The 20,007-nt window shown below is 40.9% G+C and overlaps 1 protein-coding gene across 1 annotated transcript in view; it reads left to right on the top strand.

Annotated features, from left to right (window-relative positions):
- LOC120020302 (kin of IRRE-like protein 1) overlaps positions 1–20,007 on the top strand; it is a 77,739-nt gene that overhangs the window by 53,830 nt on the left and 3,902 nt on the right. The window contains exons 7-12 of the mRNA XM_038963869.1: positions 13,160–13,308; positions 17,019–17,146; positions 17,796–17,922; positions 18,178–18,278; positions 19,374–19,590; positions 19,897–20,004. Coding sequence (XP_038819797.1) covers positions 13,160–13,308; positions 17,019–17,146; positions 17,796–17,922; positions 18,178–18,278; positions 19,374–19,590; positions 19,897–20,004 — 830 coding nt within the window. The remainder of the gene's footprint in view (positions 1–13,159; positions 13,309–17,018; positions 17,147–17,795; positions 17,923–18,177; positions 18,279–19,373; positions 19,591–19,896; positions 20,005–20,007) is intronic.

Raw genomic sequence — 20,007 nt, 5'->3', positions numbered from 1 at the left:
CTTCAAATCCTATTATAACAATTGTATGACTTTGGGACTTTCAGTAAGCTACAATTAGCTGCCTTCATTAGCCTACTTTATTTCAAGATTTAGGTCATGGTAACCATTCAGATCACATTAACCATCCCGTTGTTACACACATAGACATTTCCATATATCTGTGTTAGATGCATGTGTGACATAACTCCACCAGTCCTATTTATGATATAATTTAATCATTTAATCGAATTTTTGATTTTTTGATTTAATTGATTTTTTAATCAATTAGTATATTTGAGTTTAACCACAATATTTGTTGTATTATTTGTTCTGTCTTTTCTGGTGGATTAAACTGAATTTGCAACCAACTATATCTTCGAGATGATTTCGTTTTCAAATAACCGAAAGTGAGCGGTTGTAATCTGTATAAAGGGGAAAAGCCATTCTTGAACATGGGGTGAGACATTCTTATTAATTTGCGAAAGAACCAGTTTGGATTTAAGTATAACTTTTGTATGACTGACGCCTTTAGTGAGAGGTCTAATGCTTTAATATTTAATAAATTCTGTCCCCCGAATTCATATTCATTATATAAATTGGCCCATGTGCACCTTGATATTTGAGACGGAGGCGGGAAGACCTGGTTCACCAGCATCCCCCGATCCCCTTCGGACGCAGCCGCGCCTAACGGAGAAAGGGGGTACGCCATGCGGCCGTGCCTAACGTTGAAAGGGGGGATGGAACTGGTCGGGCGCAACCCATGCGTCATGGAGAGGCGGGGAACCGAGCGAGAGCAGAAGCCAATCTCCCGGCCCAGAACCCTGCGCCGAGGGAAGGGAGAAGTGGAGGGCGTGGGCCCTACCCTACCCAGTCCCCAGAGAGATAGATACTCCCACCGTGCTTCATTGGTCTGTTTCGCTTGATGGCCCTCCGATCTGCACTTATTTGATGGCCCTCCGACCTGCAACCATTTTCTACGGTTATATACAGTATATGTATTCCCTTTCTTGTAGTGTGTCTGCCCGTTTTACTATCGTCCTGGGCTTATAGATCGAGTCAATCCTTCATCAGATGAACCGCAACATGTCGGCTAAAGCGATTTAATTCATGAATGCTTTTGAAAGTTTTTAATATTGTGATAGTGAAGAGCAAAATTCCTCTCAAGAGAATTAACATTACAGTTACACCAACTGGTAGGCTAATCACACAATTGTACAAAATGGTGAAGAAAGTTAACCCTCTACATACACATTTTCACACCTGCAGTAGCCGGGCTATTAAACGAATCGTTGGATAACAGATCGGCTCTCGGAACTCATTAACAGGCGTTACTGTGTGTGTTTTGATATTCTCTCTCTCTCTCTCTCGCACACTTGCTGCCTTGACCTCTGAATGCTCGGCTATGAAAAGCCAACTGAAATGTACTCCTAAGGTGCTGACCGGTTGCACCCTCTATAACCGCTGTTTATGTTTATGTTTATAAATAAAGGTGAAATAAATAAATACATATTATTTGACCCTGCCGGTCATTAATTACATTTTTACATTGTATTCAATATCCAACGAGACTATTCAAGCCATCGACTCACTGATGGTTGAAGATGATGGGCGATCGGCAAATGCAATCTGGAATCTGCTGGCATCACAGCACAACATCAATATCGCTCTAATCACAGTCAGAAGACAGTTGAAGAAACTTGGTGGACTTATGGAAAGGCTCTGTAAGATATATATATATATATCTTTATACCTTTATTTATGTATACCTTTATTTAACTAGGCAAGTCAGTTAAGAACAAATTCTTATTTACAATGACGGCCTACCCCGGCAAAACCCAGATGACGCTGGGCTAATTGTGCGCCACCCTATGGAACTCCCAATCACGGCCGGATGTGATACAGCCTGAATTTGAACCAGTGACTGTAGTGATGCCTCTTGCACTGAGATGCAGTGCCTTAGACCCCTGCGCAGCTCGGGAGCCATGGCCAATATGACCAATATTTACAGTCGGAAGTTTACATACACCTTAGCCAAATACATTAAACTCAGTTTTTCACAATTCCTGACATTTAATTCTAGTAAAAATTCCCTTTTGTAGGTCAGTTAAGATCACCACTTTATTTTAAGAATGTGAAATGTCAGAATAATAGTAGAGAGAATGATTTATTTCCACTTTTATTTCTTTCATCACATTCCCAGTGGGTCAGAAGTTTACATACACTCAATTAGTATTTGGTAGCATTGCCTTTTAGATGGTTTAACTTGGGTCAAACGCTTCAGGTAGCCTTCCACAAGCGTCCCACAATAAGTTGGGTGAATTTTGGCCCATTCCTCCAGACAGAGCTGGTGTAACTGAGTTAGGTTTGTAGGCCTCCTTGCTCGCACAAGCTTTTTCAGTTCTGCCCAAAAATGTTCAATGGGATTGAGGTCAGGGCTTTGTGATGGCCACTCCAATACCTTGACTTTGTTGTCCTTAAGCCATTTTGCCACAACTATATGCTTGGGGTCATTGTCCATTTGGGGTCATTGTCCATTTGAAGACCCACTTGCGACCAAGCTTTAACTTCCTGACTGATGTCTGGAGTGTTGCTTCAATATATCAACATCACTTTCCTTCCTCATGAAGCCATCTATTTTGTGAAGTGCACCAGTCCTTCCTGCAGCAAAGCACCCCCAAAACATGATGCTGCCACCCCCGTGCTTCACGGTTGGGATGGTGTTCTTCGGCTTGCAAGCATCCCCCTTTTTCCTCCAAACATAACAATGCTCATGATGGCCAAACAGTTCTATTTTTTGTTTCATCAGACCAGAGGATATTTATTCAAAAAGTACGATCTTTGTCCCCATGTGCAGTTGCAAACCGTAGTCTGGCTTTTTTATGGCGGTTTTGGAGCAGTGGCTTCTTCCTTACCAATCGGCCTTTCAGGTTATGTCGATATAGGACTCGTTTTACTGTGGAAATAGATACTTTTGTACCTGTTTCCTCCAGCATCTTCACAAGGTCCTTTGCTGTTGTTCTGGGATTGACTTGCATTTTTCACACCAAAGTACATTCATCTCTAGGAAACAGAACGCGTCTCCTTCCTGAGTGGTATGACGGCTGCGTTGTCCCATAGTGTATATACTTGCGTACTATTGTTTATACAGATGAATGTGGTACCTTCAGGCATTTGGAAATTGCTCCCAAGGATGAACCAGACTTGTGGAGGTCTACAATTTGTTTTCTGAGGTCTTGGTTGATTTCTTTTGATTTTCCCATAATGTCAAGCAAAGAGGCACTGAGTTTGAAGGTAGGCTTGAAATACATCCACAGGTACACCTCCAATTGACTCAAATTATGTTAATTAGCCCATCAGAAGCTCCTAAAGCCATGACATAATTTTCTGGAATTTTCCAAGCTGTTTAAAGGCACAGTCAACTCAGTGCATGTAAACTTCTGATCCACTGGAATTGTGATACAGTGAATTATAAGTGACATAATCTGTCTGTAAACAATTGTTTGTGTCATGCACAAAGTAGCTGTGCTAACAGACTTGTCAAAACTATAGTTTGTTCACAAGAAACTTGTTGAGTGGTTGAAAAACGAGTTTTAATGACTCCAACCTAAGTGTTTGTAAACTTCCGACTTCAACTGTATATAAAAAAAAAATGTCCAGCCCTTTGCCCATTGATCTCCACGGATGGTTGTTGGCATGGTTCTATGCTCTGAAAAAAAAAACATTTGTGTTTTTAGTACACAAAAATCGATTATATTACAACAGTATGCCTACACATTGATAGGCGATATAATTTTTTTTAAAGATAATGCACTGAAACCTCTCAGCTCCGACTCATTTTCAAGTTCTCTGGTGTTTACAGTCCTAACCCTGGAACGGGTAGCGCCATAGAAAGAAGCTGGCTTGAAGAAAACTGTCTGTAAGCCGGGAAAAGGGTCTGCTCGGACCAAAACACACTGCTGCCTGGGTTTGCATTGCAAATGAGGGCATAAACTGGGTCAAGACGCCAGCAGAGTAAGTAGACCTTTATGTAGTAAAATAAAGGTTAATTAAAAATAAATACCTATAACACAGACGGTAGGCCTACAGTGTATCTAAAAAATATTTTTGTAGGTCTGCCGACTTTAAACCCGATCGAACTTGTTTGGCTTCAACTGAAAACATTCATCCGTAACTCTGCCAAGCCTACAGTACAAGCAAAGATGAACTGGTGAAGGCCATCAAGACGTTTTGGCTTGAGACATCGACGATACAATTCTCCCCCTACCCTTCTTCTTGGCAAGAGTCTATTGTTCTGCTAATTGCCCATAATGGGTAGATGGATGGCTACTTTTGTATTCAAATGTACTGAATGAATGTATTAACTACAGGTATTTACCATATTTTGGAGATGATTTTGTTTTCAAATAACCAAAAGTGAGCGGTTGTAATCTGAATAAAGGGAAAAGGCCATTCTTAAACATTGGGGGAGACAATAAGCCCTTTCATTTTGTCTGGCTTGCCATTCCAAATAAAATGGAATATTTTTTGCTCATATAATTTAAACAGGTCGCTCTCCTCCTGACTCTCCACTTATTTTAGTTAAACGCTTTTCACAGACCGTGATTATTTGAGACCAAAACTTGCGATCAATTGTAGAGTTGAGTTCCTCTGTCCAGTGTCTGTGTTATTTTGCCCATCTTAAACTTTAATTTTTATTGGTCAGTCTGAGATAGGGCTTTTTCTTTGCAAATCTGCCTAGAAGGCCAGCATCCCGGAGTCGCCTCTTCACTGTTGACATTGAGACTGGTGTTTTGCGGGTACTATTTAATGAAGCTGCCAGTTGAGGACTTGTGAGGCGTCTGTTTCTCAAACTGGACACTCTAATGTACTTGTCCTCTTGCTCAGTTGTGCACCAGGGCCTCCCACTCCTCTTTCTGTTCTGGTTAGATCCAGTTTATGCTGTTCTGTGAAGGGAGTAGTACTCAGCGTTGTACCAGATCTTCAGTTTCTTGGCAATTTCTCGCATGGAATAGCCTTAATTAAAGAAGGCCAGTTTTATTGCTTCTTTAGTCAGGACAACAGTTTTCAGCTGCACTAACATAATTGCAAAAGGGTTTTCTAATGATCAATTAGCCTTTTTAAAATGATAAATTAGCTAACACAACGTGCCATTGGAACACAGGAGGGATGGTTGCTGATAATGGGCATCTGTACACCTATGTAGATATTCCATAAAAAATCTGCCGTTTCCAGCTACAATAGTCATTTGCTACATTAACAATGCCTACACTGTATTTCTGATCAATTTGATGTTATTTTAATTTACGATTTCTTTTGCTTTTCTTTCAAAAACAAGGAAATTTCTAAGTGACCCCAAACTTTTGAACAGTGGTGTATGTTATGTCGGAAAAAGTCAGTTATAAATTCTTCTGTCCTAGTTAAAAACAAGTTATGATCCAGTAGGCTTTGATTACATTTCCAATGTCCTCACCCACTTGGAAATTATGTAAGAGTAATATATATGCTAATTATATGGTGGTCCGACCGAGAGAATGACATAAGAAAGTAATCAAGACGACTAGCTTAATTAAGCCTTCACCATGTATATCTCACTAGGTCAGGGTATATAAGCCTCCATATATCCACTAATATATCCATGACATTCATGATTTCCTTAAGTGCATGAGGGTGATTAGTTTGTAGTGTGTTTTCCTTTACGGTCTATAGAGGTATTTAAAATATATATAATTTTCCACCATAATAATACAGTCTTGTGTTGCTTGTAGGGTTGATAAATTATTATATATATTTTCAAAGAAGCGTAGATCATCATTATTTGGACCGTATAGGTTAATACGCCATATCTGTCATCCATCTACCTTGAGGATCTGTTTGGACAATTTGCACATTTGGATCAAATTTACTGTTAATTAATATCATCACGCCTTTTGAATTTCTTTGCCCATGGGAGAAATATGTTTTGCCCCCCCAGTCCTTTTCCCACAAAACTTAATCTAAAATTGTTGAATGAGTTTCCTGTAAACAATAGATATTATATTCCTTCTCTTTTACCCAGGTAAATACTGATCGTCTTTTCTTATTATCTGCTAAGCCATTACAATTATAAACTGGCTATACTTATTTCACCAATTACAATCATGCGACATAATATATGTTTGTAAACCTACCATTAAAAAGTAACATGATGATTGAGTGTCTTTCATAGCTGTACCATGATATTTGCATTGCTACCTTAAATTGATCCCCACTATTCTACCCTCTAAAACCCCTCCTCATCCCGAGTTGGGTTGTCATCCCAATGACCGGCAGATCACCCCCAACCCCCCGGATCCCATGGCTCCCATGGCTCCCGAGAGACCGGGACCCATCCTTCAAAAAGAGCACACAGTGCCACCCACAGAACAGAAGCCAATCAACCTCCAAAAGCATTTCCATCGCCCTCACCTTGATTTGTATTATATATACCTATTAAAAAAGATATATTTAAAAAATCCTGCTTGTATACATTTCCATAATTAGCAATTAATATTTGTAGTAATGTAGGCAGTTTATGCAAGGGATTGTTACCTCTTACCAGTATTACCATTACAAAAATTTAATTGTGGCAAGCAATTATTATTTTAGGAAACAATTATTGTGATTCATCCTATATTGTCCTACTTACAGTAGGCCCATAAAACAGATAAGGACTTCTCCTTAGTGTATGGGTCTCTCAGGTGGGTGTCTAGAGTATAGGGTTGGGGACCATTCCATCACGATAGGACAGTAAATAAATACATATTAATAATTTATTTTAAATATCTGCACACAATTGAATGCTCTCTTTCATAACCCCTGCTCAACAAACACACATGGGCTCTGGGATTTGCAACCTGCATAGTTTTTCAGTCACTTAACTCCACACTTTTCCAAACACAAAAACACACACCCCACCTTCGATCACAATACATGCGCCCATACCCACGTACTGTGCCTTCTGTGTACCTCTGTGTTTTCATCTCTTCCATGTTGATTCAGTACTTTTGTGTTCCAGTTCCTTATATTTGATGATGTGTTATTTCACTAATTATCCTTTCTTCTAATATTGTCTTATCAATTTATGAAATACTGTAAATGGAAACTCTAAAACTAATTATTTTCTAACGTTCCCTATCTAAAATGGTATATTGTAGTTGTAGTTTATTTCTTTAATAATTGTTGTATTTTATTGCTTTTCTATATATATATTTTTTATTACAATCTCTAACATATTCAAATCTATTGGAACTTTGGAATGTTTTGAATAGCCATGGAGTAGTCTTTGTGTCTCTGAACATTTGGTTATCAATAAACAGTTAATCGACAACAAGTGTCACGTTCCTGACCTTATTTTCCTTTGTTTAGCTTTGTTTAGTTGGTCAGGACGTGAGCTGGGTGGGCAGTTTATGTTATGTGTTTCTATGTTTAGGTTCATTGGTAATTAGCCTTATATGGTTCTCAATCAGGGGCAGGTGTTTGATGTTTCCTCTGATCGAGAACCATATAAAGGTAGGCTATTCACACCGTTTGTTTGTGGGTGATTGTCTTCCGTGTCTATGTCTAAACGTTAGTAGCTTGTGTGTGCACTTTCGTTTTGTAGCTTCACGGTCGTTTGTTGTTTTGTTTAGTTTGTAAGTATTTCGTTAGTTTTACGTCTTCGTTAAAATAAAAGAAGATGTATAATTATAACGCTGCGCCTTGGTCCACTTTTTCACCTCAAGACGACCGTGACAGAATTACCCACGAAATACCCAATGAATATGGCTGCCTAAATATAGCTCTCAATCAGAGACAAATGAACAACAGCTGCTTCTAATTGAGAACCAATCTAGGCAGCCATAGACCTACAAACACCTATACTGTCACGTTCCTGACCTGTTTTCCTTTGTCTTGTATTTATTTAGTTGGTCAGGGCGTGAGTTGGGTGGGTTTGTCTATGTGTGATTTTCTATGTTGGGGTTTTTTGTGTTCGGCCTGGTATGATTCTCAATCAGAGGCAGCTGTCAATCGTTGTCCCTGATAGAGAATCATACTTAGGCAGCCTGGGTTTCACGTGTGTTTTGTGGGTGTTTGTTTCCGTGTTTGTGTTTTCACCACACGGAACTGTATAGGTTTCTGCACTTCGTTTATTTGTTTTGTATTCAGTGTTTAGTATTTTCGTCATAATAAATCATTATGAACACTAACCACTCTGCGTTTTGGTCCGATCCGTCTCGCCTCTCCTCGTCCGAGGAGGAGGAGGATTATGACAACCGTTACATATACACGACACTGCCCCATTAAACATACAAACCCCTAGACAATACAAAAACACATACATTCCCCATGTCACACCCTGACCTAACTAAAATAATACAGAAAACAAAGATAACTAAGCTACACGTTTTTCCTTCGGGAACTGATCCTTCATGCCTTTTTTCGTGCCACCAAGTCTTTTACCCAGGTTTTTATCTTGAAAAAAAGTCGCCTCTATGTGTGAAACGGTGTACACATTCGAGTGTGATTTCATGGACAGCTTCGCGTGGGATCTGAAGCGCTGTAAGGAGGAACTCCCCAACCACACCCTCAGGAACTTCTCCTTCTTTCTCTTGGATACCAGTAAGTACCAGATTCTCTCATGGATCTAGTCTGTAAGTCAAGTAAGGCTTTTCTCAGAAATATGTTCTCCTTTTTAAGTTCATTGTCATCGGTTTCAATCTTATTGACTCTCCCTTTTTAGCTTGTTTGAATCTTTCTCCAATGTCGCAGCTTTTTCGACACTCATCTTGAGGCTTGCCTTCAACTCCTTTGTATCCTTACTGACTAATTCAAGTATGCCCAGTTTGTCATTTATTGATTTTAACAGATCGGTTTCGACCTTTACCATTCCCGGTGGTGAATTTTTAAAAATTGTCTGTAGAAAAGTCACGTTTTTGTTTCGGCATTAGTTCCCCTGTTTTACTCTCCGTCATGTTTGGATGTTGCTTGTTTTCGTAACATGTGTTGTTACATTTACATAGTCTCATGATTTGTTTTGTGTTGTTATCCAGATTGAAGGTTATAACCAACCAGTTTGTGAAGTGCTAATATTTAGTCTAACTTACCGCTATTGAATATTACGTTTTTATCTTGAGGTGATCTACATTGCTGTTCAGTCCGCCATCTAGCCTGCTCCCTTTTAAAAACATACTGTAGCTTGTGTCTTGGCACAACTTACCCTGGGTATGGGCAGGGGTGGAGCCAGAGGGGTGTCCGGGTTGGCACTTGACACCTCTGACATCTGATTGGCCACCCCAAAATGTAATTCGCTACTGGCAGTTTGATGCTGATTGACATTTCATTTCACCTCTTGTTGAAAGAAGATTTATGACGTTCTGCGGCGCATTTTTTCAAATTGAGGATGAGGAAGAGAGAATATTAACGTTGGTTGCAAGATACAGAAGAATAAGAAGAAAATACAGAAGAAGAGAATATTTCCACAGCTCCACAAGCTCTTTTCACGATTGGCGAAAGCATCATATTTGAAGTGCGTTTTAAGTTTTAGCATCGGGTTTAGGTTTCCTGAACAACTTTTACGAAAGTTGAGTCGCTGTGTAAGTTAACGTTAGACCTTTGGCTCCATTAACAAACAGGCAGTTCACTGTTTTTTCTCTCCTGCAGAAGCTTTATTACTTTGTATCTGGCTCAAACGTTCATCTGAAGTGGCTTGCAGTTCAGAAAGAGCTGTATCCACAGCAGCAGCCCAGGGAACTACAGAGACTTACGGATGTAAGGTGGGCATGCAGATACATAGCATGCCGTAATCTGAGGGACAGGCTTCCAGCAGTTCTGAGAGTGCTACAGGATATCACACTTGAAAATAGTGGTGATAGATCAGTGGATGCAAGGGGCCTTCTTTCTCAGATTTACATTTCATAGGGCTTTTGGTTACCTTTTGTAAAGTGCTTGGTGATGCCAAATGTCTTTCTGACATGCTCCAATCAAGCTCTCTTGACCTAGCAAGGGCTGTGGATCTAGTAGGTGCCCTTACGGACACATTACAGGACTACATAAGTGAGGGTTACTATGGAAAGAGGTTGAAGAGATTGCAGAGCACTGCAAAATAAGTGTTCAAACAATGTGCAAAAGAGCCTAAAACAAGCTTATGATTTCACGACTCATTGATGATGAGCACTGTAATCACAGAAAAATTGTGACCAAAGAAATGGTGAGAGTTTCCAAAGAGCTATCTTTTATCAGGTGCTTGACAGTCTCACAGCTAAGCTGTAGAGGGTATTTCAAAGAAGAACTGCAAGATAATGCAATGGGTCCAGTCTCTCAATGCAAAGAGTACAACATTCTTGAATGAGATTTGAGGTCCATCAAACCAAGCGACCATAGGAGAGAGAAAAGTGGAAAGGACAGACCGTCTACTCTCCTTGACTTTGTTGTGTTTCTAGAACCTTATAAAGAGGTCTTCCATGAGCTATTTCGACTTTGTAAGATTTCAGTTGTTACATCAGTCAGCAGTGCTTCTTATGAGAGAAGCTTCTCAGCTTTAAAACTGATTAAAACCCACCTTAGGACAACAACGGTTGATGACAAGTCACCTCGGAATTCTCAGTGTTGAGTTAAGGAGGGCCCGTGTTGAGTTAAGGAGGGCCCAAACTCAACATGGATGAGCTTGTGAAACATTTTGCCAGTTCTCACCAGAACCGCAGAATTATGCTGTTTTAAATCTACCTAGGATAATTTGGCACTTAGGTGGTCCCTCTGGTCATGATTAAAACCTGCACTGTGTACTAGCTACTAGCTAGTACACTGACATTCTAAAATGATAAATCCAAAGGGTTTCATGTCACACAGATTTGATTAGGTCTTGATTAGGACAATTCCAAAACTTTTCTTTGCTATTAGTTAACATAATATATATGAGCATAAATATGATATGTTTGTAATTTTGATGGGCAAAAAAAATATTTTTATTTTTCAATTCCATTTCTGCTTGATACCTGGTATGTCAAATTGCAGTGTTTTTTTGTATATAAATAAACTATGCAATTTATGTAACACACAAATGCTATCTTATCTCCTTGGTGCTTGAGCTTAATTTTCTGAAAATATTTTGGATGTTCAACACTTATAGATTCAGATTATATTCATGAAAACAGTGACCCAAGTCTCTTCAGTACGTTTGTGTATGTGTGTGCGTGTGTGTGTGTGTGCGTGCGTGCATGCGAAATTGAGGTGCAGTTCCGAGGTAGAGACATTGACTACTCATAGTATGTTAAAGAATTCTAGTGAAGTAACCCTTTTGGACCTCACTATCTGCCACATTGAAGAACTCCGGGTTAAGTGAATTATCACTTCTACCTCTAATCAGCAATCATAGGATTCATTCATGCTCCTTAGATGCCACGTTAGGGTTACACACACATTTTCTGTCATGGTCTTTGCCTTGGCCACCCCATGTATAAAACTCTAGTTCCGCCATTCGGTATGGGGTAAGTTGAGCAAAGGGACAGGCTGAGTTGAGCCGGGGTAAGTGGGTGATGTTGTCCTGTGACGTGGAATGGGGGGGCGTTGATCAGCTTTAATATTGCAGATAGATTGTAGCTTCCATCAATGTAATTGTCTGAATCATTTCCAATCCCCCAAGCTGTCATCAAGGCAAAGGGTGGCTACTTTGAAGACGCTAAAATATCAAATGTATTTCGATGTGTTTAACACTTTTTTGGTTACTACATGATTCCATATGTGTTGTTTCATAGTTTTGATGTCTTCACTAATATTCTACATTGTAGAAAATAGTAAAAAATTCAGAAAAACCATTGAATGAGTAGGCGTGTCCAAACTTGACTGCTGCTGTGTATATATAGACATCTTTTAAAAATATGTTTCGCTTTATTATTTTCCCCTAACCCTACTACCCCTCCTCTAATTGGAGTAAACTAATGAACAACAACACTTACGCTTCTACTGCCAGCTTATACGTACTATATACATTTTACAGCCACAATCTATTTTACAATAGTTATCTTTTTTTTTTTTTTTTTTACTCCTATCCTATTGTAATGTATATCGTAAATAATATATATGCCTACATTCAGATATAGATCTCTTTGTTCAATATCACTTACTCTTCCATTTCGCGACTAGTTGTTCGGGACAGGGATGTTGTTTCAATGTGCCAATTTGTAGGCAAATTCTCTTTAGTTGAGGCCGACTAAGTCCATAAAACAAGATTCTCGATATGTTTAGGCAAGCTCAGACTCCATGTCATCTTTCACACAGGCACATGTTTGTTTTCTTTTTTGTCATTGTAACTCTTGAGTTTCATTCAGTCAATTTATTTCATCCATTGCTGCTGCTCAAATGGACTTCTTCCCTTCTCTCGCTTCCTTGGCTGCTCTCTCAAGAACGTCAGACCCCTAGACCCCTGCTGGTTTTACGTTTGGCGTACACGGGGCATGATGATTTCTGCTCTGTACCAATACAAATGCACTATCTTGAGTTCATATGCATGAAACATTGGAGAAGTACTATACATGTTACGCATATTATGCATAAAACTGACAAGATGCCATCCTCATTTGTATGGCGTATGGTTCCCATTGGCTCAACTTACTCCATGGCCATTGGCTCGACTTACCCAAATGCAAACATTTTGACTATATTAGCCAACACAGCTACAAGGATACACTTTAATGCTAGATTTAGGACCTCATACTTTAGCTTATGGAGACCCCAACTGATGTACAAAAAAATATTAAAACTATCTACGTTGGTTTAGATTGTAGCCTCATGAAACCTATAACACAATACATTTATTTGACTTTGTGAAAATCTGTTTTTTGGACCTCCATGAAATTATGACCTCTTCCTAAATATTTGGTTAAATTATAAATGCTGTGTATGGTTTCCTAGAAACAATGGGTGGCTCAACTAACCATTTGGCTTAACTTACCCCACTCTCCCCTATCAGCAAAACGTAGTAAAACATTTTGCAACAGTAAACCAAAAACAAGCATTTCATATTGGACAAGTTCAGGTAGTTCCTCCCCGTTTCCGTTTCTGTTTTCTTCCATTTGGTGTCTAGTGAATACAACTTGTGAAAGGTTATTTGTTTGTGTGCGTTTGTGCTATGTGAACATGTACTGTAGTGAAGATCAGTGTGGCTATGTGACACCTGTGTCTCTCTCAGGTGGGCGAAGGGTGGTGTTCTCCTGGAGGGGGCGAGGGAGAGTGTGTTTGTGACCCCAGTAGACCACTCCTTTCACACCGAGCCGGTCTCCTGCTCTGTGTTCAACGCTGTGGGACACACCAACCTCAGCATCGTGGTCGATGTACACTGTGAGTCTGACTATTAGATAGATGTTATTGTCCTCTGAAGAGGAAATTCATTTCCACAGCTCATACATTTACATATCAAGACCAACAAACACATCACCTAGACTTGTCATTTACAGTTCCATACCTCCATACACTTAAGACAGCAGATAAACAGACAGAAGACTGAGACCACACATTAGTCTGTTGTCTGTTTATCTGCTTTCTTATCTACTGTATCTGTCTGTCCGTCCGTCCATCCATCCCAGGGCATGCAGGGCACGTGACCCCCCCCCCCCCCCCCCATTTGTAGAATTGCAGTAAATTAGCTTTCAAACAGCAACATTTTATCTCAGCCCCCATGGTCCATCTCATCCCAAACCATGCTCCCGAGTGGCGCTGTGGTCTAAGACACTGCATCTCAGTGCAAGAGGCGTCACTGCAGTACCTGGTTCGAATCCAGGCTGCATAACATCTGGCCGTGATTGGGAGTCCCATAGGGTGGTGCACAATTAGCCCAGCGTCGTCCGGGTTCGGCCAGGGGTAGGCCGTCATTATACATAAGAATTTGTTTTTAACTGACTTGCGTAGTTAAATAGAAAAAAAAATTGGGTGATTGTGGAGGCCAGGTCATCTGATGCAGCACTCCATCACTCTCCTTCTTGGTCAAATAGCCTGGAGGTGTGCTGGGTCATTGTCCTGTTGAAAAACAAATGACAGTCCCACTAAGCACAAACCAGATGGGATAGCGTATTGCTGCAGACAATGTCACCAGCAAAGCACCCCCACACCATTACACCTCCTCCATGCTTCACGGTGGGAACCACACAAATAAAATACAATTTTATTGGTCACATACACGTGATTAGCAGATTTTATTATGGGTGTAGCGAAATGCTTTTGCTTCTAGCTTCGACACCTACATGCGGAGATCATCTGTTCACCTACTCTGCGTCTCACAAAGACACGGCGGTTCAGACCAAAGAACATATTTCCACCGGTCTAATGCCCATTGCTCGTGTTTCTTGGCCCAAGCAAGTCTCTTCTTATTATTGGTGTCATTTAGTAGTGGTTTCTTTGCAGCAATTTGGCCATGAAGGCCTGATTCACGCAGTCTCCTCTGAACAGTTGATGTTGAGATGTGTCTGTTACTTGAACTCTGTGAAGCATTTATTTGGGCTGCAATTTCTGAAGCTGGTAAATTTAATGTAGTGATGCACCGATATGACATTTTTGGCCGATACTGATATCCGATATTACAATTTTTTGCGGCCTTTTAAGCATTCTAGTACAGTTAAGTAGTTAACAGACACACATGGACGCAGCGGTCTAAGGCACTGCATCTCAGTGCAAGAGTCCCTGGTTCGAATCCAGGCTGTATCACATCAGGCTGTGATTGGGAGTCCCAAAGAGCAGCGCACAATTGACCCAGCGTCGTCCGGGCCGTCATTGTAAATAAGAATTTGTTCTTAATTGGCTTGCATAGTTAAATAAAGGTTACACACACACACACACCACACTGACCAAAAAGTTATTTTGTTGGCATTTACATATGTCCCCATTACCAGTAAAACATAATCAAAACCTATACATTTCACTTACTTGCTGTGCTGTTTCGTTGTTCATTTGTTCAGTCGTTTCATTCTCAACCAGGATTTCTATGGAACGCCATTTGGGTCTTTGTGTGTCCAAAAAGATACACGTCAAATAACACTTGTCTCTCGCACCTACCGTGCTGGTCATAAAAAAGCTAGCTAGCTCATGGATATAAACAATGTAGTTATTCCTCAAAAACATAGCATACCGACATAATCTGTTTCAGTAGCTATAGTTAGCTAGCTAACTATATAGCTAGGTGTCATCGTCTAGAATAACCCTAATTTATAAGTCAGTTATTATTTGATTAATGGTGGTCGGACCCATCTATGTGACGCTAGCCACAATAATGATTAGCCACAATAGTGGACTTTGCGGTTAGCCTTCAAAATAAATGTATGGCATTATTCTAATATTTGTATTCATTTGCATCACTGTCAATGCCATGCTTTTATTTTGAAGGCAACCCGCAAATTCCACTATTGTGCCTAATCCTTATTGTGTCTAGCTTCACAACACATAACCCAGTCCGGTCGAGCCTCACGAGCCAGATGAACCTAGCTCTGCTTATATCGTTAGCTTTGGGCAACAGGGTTAAGTAGCTGGCTAGCTATTTATTTTCATGAACTAAAGTTCAATTTCAATAGGCGTACAAACAAGTGGCAACCTAGCTAATACTTACTCACAAGGATTCCTAAATCATTGCTAAGAATAATGAAAATGACTGCAGTTTCTACTGGTCATTGATTTCAGGCTGATGGTATTGGTGCTAGCTAGGTACCAAGCTAAAGCTAGCTAACCCGGAAGTTGCGGTCGAACAAATGATGCTTTATTACCAACGCGGTGTTGTAAACACATCGTTCGTGGCCGGTGTTTGCTTGTTTACAGACTTTTTTTAGTACAGCTTTGACAGTGCTACTGTATCTTTTTTGATACGCAAAGACCCAAACGGCGTTCCATAGTATGTATATCATGAAGCTAATAGCAGTGAAGCTACTACTGTGTATCTCCGGTAGGGCAACATCTGAAAAATAGTTGAGCACCGGTACACACTACCAATTGCGCAAACATCACCCATGACAGAGAACGGTTAATTTTCAAGGGCAATGAGTTCCATTATCTTGGCTTTAATGGATTTCGCCATTAAGTTGTCTCACTGAAAATGTCTTACTCTTTCAAATGACTGCTCGACTTGTTGACTGCTCGATCCACACAGCAGACATTGTGGGCTAGGTTAGGAATGCTGTGTTGCACGTGTAGCGCAAAATTTTATGTGGCATCATTACATCCTGTACCTACGTTATATAGGTATGCACGGTAGCTTTGACATCAGTTTTTAACATCGGCGTTAAACTAGACATCGGGCCGATACCGATGATGGCATTTTTAGCTAATATCGGCCGATTCCGATATGTTCACCGATATATCGTGCATCCCTACTTTAATGAACTTATCCTCTGCAGCAGAGGTATCTCTGGGTCTTCCTTTCCTGTGGCAGTCCTCATGAGAGCCAGTTTCATCAAAGCGCTTGATGGTTTTTGCGACTGCACTTTAAGAAACTTTCAAAGTTCTTGAAATGTTCCGTATTGACTGACCTTCTCTTAAAGTTATGATGGTCTGTCGTTTATTTTTGCTTATTTGAGCTGTTCTTGCCATAATATGAACTTGGTCTTTTACCAAATAGGGCTATCTTCTGTAAACCACCCCTACCTTGTCACAACACAACTGATTTTCTCAAACGCATTAAGAAGGAAAGAAATGTCACAAATAAACTTTTAACAAGGCACACCTGTTAATTGAAATGCATAGGCAAGTCAGTTAAGAACATATTCTATTCTATATACCTGTTTAACTACTGTGTCTGTCTGTCTGTCTGTCTGTCTGTCTGTCTGTCTGTCTGTCTGTCTGTCTGTCTGTCTGTCTGTCTGTCTGTCTGTCTGTCTGTCTGTGTCTGTCTGTCTGTCTGTCTGTCTGTCTGTCTGTCTGTCTGTCTGTCTGTCTGTCTGTGTCTGTCTGTCTGTCTGTCTGTCTGTCTGTCTGTCTGTCTGTCTGTCTCTGTCTGTCTGTCTGTCTGTCTGTCTGTCTGTCTGTCTGTCTGTCTGTCTGTCTGTCTGTCTGTCTGTCTGTCTGTCTGTCAGATGGTCCTATCCTGAAGGGGGCGCTCACTCCGATTACAGTGGACATTGACTTTGACGCCAAACTCAACTGCAAGTGGGCCGGAAACCCTCCACTCACACTCACCTGGACCAAGAAGGGATCTAACATGGTGAGAACTGAGAAGCTATCCTCTGCTATAAATCCTGGATTGGGGTCAATTCCATTTAAATTAATTCAATTCAGTAAGTAATTCTAATTCATATTTTTCGCAATGCTTGTCCATGAGAAACAATTTCACTTTACTTCCACAATTGACTGAACTAAAATGGAATTGACCCCAGCACTGCTGCGATACAGGACCCTGAAACCCATATCGGGACCTCCATATCCATTCTACCAGTGCTTGACACGGACTGAAAGAGGTGCCAGATGTAACTCATTTTGGATGCTGGTACTCTTTATATTTCGGTCCTGGTACTCATCACATTTGAGGTTAATATTGCCCACCGGCCCAATTTAAATACCCTAAACCCATAAAAGCAGCACTACATTGATCCTTGTCCCACCTGAACTTCTTACTCTCCCCAAACCTAAATCTAACCCCCCCAACCCAACTAATGTTGAACTCCTAACCTATGCCCTAAATATTTTATTAATGCTTTATAACTACTGTAATAAAAAAATATATTGGAGCCTGCTGCTGAGAAAATCAACATGTTTCATGAATGAAATATCTCCCTTCCTCCCTCCCTTTGCAACTCGGTTCCATCTAATCTCCCTCCCGTACGTGTGTGCGTGCCTGTATGTGTCCTTTTCAGGTCCTTAGTAACAATGAGGAGCTGGTCCTGAAGTCCGTGAACCAGGCAGACGCGGGCCAGTATGTGTGTAAGGCCATCGTCCCCAGGATCGGAGTGAGAGAGACTGAGGTCAATCTTATAGTCAACGGTCAGTTACAGTACAGCCATGTATAGTGTACACACACAAACACACACAGACACACACATACATACAGTGTTACTTTTAACATTACTGCCCTCTTGCTGCTGTTACTACTTTTGGGTCCATATTCATAAAGTGTCTCAGAATAGGAGTGCTGATATAGGATCAGGTTCCCCTTGTCTACCACAAATTTCCCCTCATTATCACTTGTTTTGTCATAAGTGGAGTCGAAATAGCTGTATCTGTCTGTCTCTCACCCAGGCCCTCCCATCATCTCCAGCGAACCAGTGCAGTACACAGTGAGAGGGGAGAGAGGAGAGGTCAAGTGCTATATCGCCAGCACCCCTCCACCCGATAAGATTGTGAGTGAAGTGAACTCTGTGAGATATCCTATGAAATATCTGTAACCCTTCATAATAACTTTCATGTATATGCATTTATAAATGCTTATAAATGCTTTGTAAATGGTATAATTTCCTATTAATTGTAAGGCTTTGTGAAAAGAGCGAGTGAATGAATGAATAGGAGCTGTACTGACAACATGGGGTGTGAGAGGGGGATGATGTGAGAGTGAAGGGGAGAGTAAAATTCTGTACCTTTCAGTATCGATTATCCACGACACCAGCAGAGACATGACAGAAATCTGTGCTTTATTAAAAAAGTCTCCACTCCTGCCTTTTAGTGGATGCATCCCAAATGGCACCATATTCCCTTTATAGTGCACTACTTTTGACCAGAGTACTGTCAAAAGTAGTGCACTATAAAGGGAATAGTGAGCCGTTTGTGACAGCCAGTGGGTGCTTGGAGCATATAGTGTGATACGACATTTATAGTTTTAACTTAATGCAGAGAAAGAGGACCTATGAAATATGGCGCTGTGTACTTGTGAGAAAGGACACAGGGGGCTGGAGAAGGGGAGTGAGGGAAGAGGAGGGGATAACTTCAAAATCTTTTATTTCTTTTTCTGCCTCCTCCAGTCGCTTTGCCTTTTTCATTTTTGGGGGGTTAAAAGGTACATTAGCACAACATATTTGATGTATTTATTCTCCACATTTAATAGTTTTACTACTTCAGCAGATTTACGGTAGAAACATCTGCTAGACTCTCTATTGCTCGTGTACACCTGCCTCGACCAGGTGTGTGTGTGTCGGCATGCCTGTGTCCTTGGGTGTGTTTGTGTTAAAGACACGGAACCCAATGTAGTGTGTGTGTGTGTGTGTGTGTGTGTGTGTGTGTGTGTGTGTGTGTGTGTGTGTGTGTGTGTGTGTGTGTGTGTGTGTGTGTGTGTGTGTGTGTGTGTGTGTGTGTGTGTGTGGGGGGGGGGGTGTATGTATGGTTATATGAGTACTTATATGTTGTGTTTGAATATACAGTATGGCTATGTAGACAGATTTTCTATTCTCCATTGACTCACAGTTTTTATTGTTGTGCGCGCATGTGTGTTTGATTCCTTACAGGTGTGGGCGTGGAAGGAGAACGTGTGGGAGAAGGAGAAGGGGACTCTGCTGGAGAGGTACACGGTGGAGCAGAGTAAACCTCACTCCCAGGGAGGGGCTGTCCTCTCCACCCTCACCATCAACAACGTCATGCAGTCTGACTTCTACTCTCCGTACAACTGCACCGCCTGGAACGCCTTCGGACCCGGGACTATGATCATCACCTTGGAGGAGAAAGGTAAAGCTGGCTGGATTCAGGCCAGAATCTGGTCTAGCAGTAGTCCATCCGACCTCCCCCGAAGAGGCGATCCCCGGGTCCACCACTTGCCCCTTTCCTCTCTGTTTCCCACACTAATCTCCCCCTCTCATTCATGTATGTATCTATCGATATCTAAATAAAATACATAAAGAGGAGGGAATTCCACTCCACATCCTTAAAAAGTAAGTTACTTTGGATAAAAGTGTCTGCTAAATGGCATACTGTATGTTAGCATTACATGTTGGTATAACCATGTGTCTCTGTCTCTCTTGTCTCTGTGCACAGAGATAGTTCCGGTGGGGATTATAGCTGGTGGAACAGTTGGATCCTCCATCCTGCTCCTGATCTTTCTGCTGGCTCTGGCCTTCTTCCTCTACCGCCAACGAAAAGGCAGTG

Source organism: Salvelinus namaycush, chromosome 25 (genome assembly GCF_016432855.1).
Source record: "Salvelinus namaycush isolate Seneca chromosome 25, SaNama_1.0, whole genome shotgun sequence".
NCBI classification, from domain to species: Eukaryota; Metazoa; Chordata; class Actinopteri; order Salmoniformes; family Salmonidae; genus Salvelinus; species Salvelinus namaycush.
The sequence above is the reverse complement of the archived record's forward strand: the minus strand, read 5'-3'. Positions and strand labels throughout refer to the sequence as shown.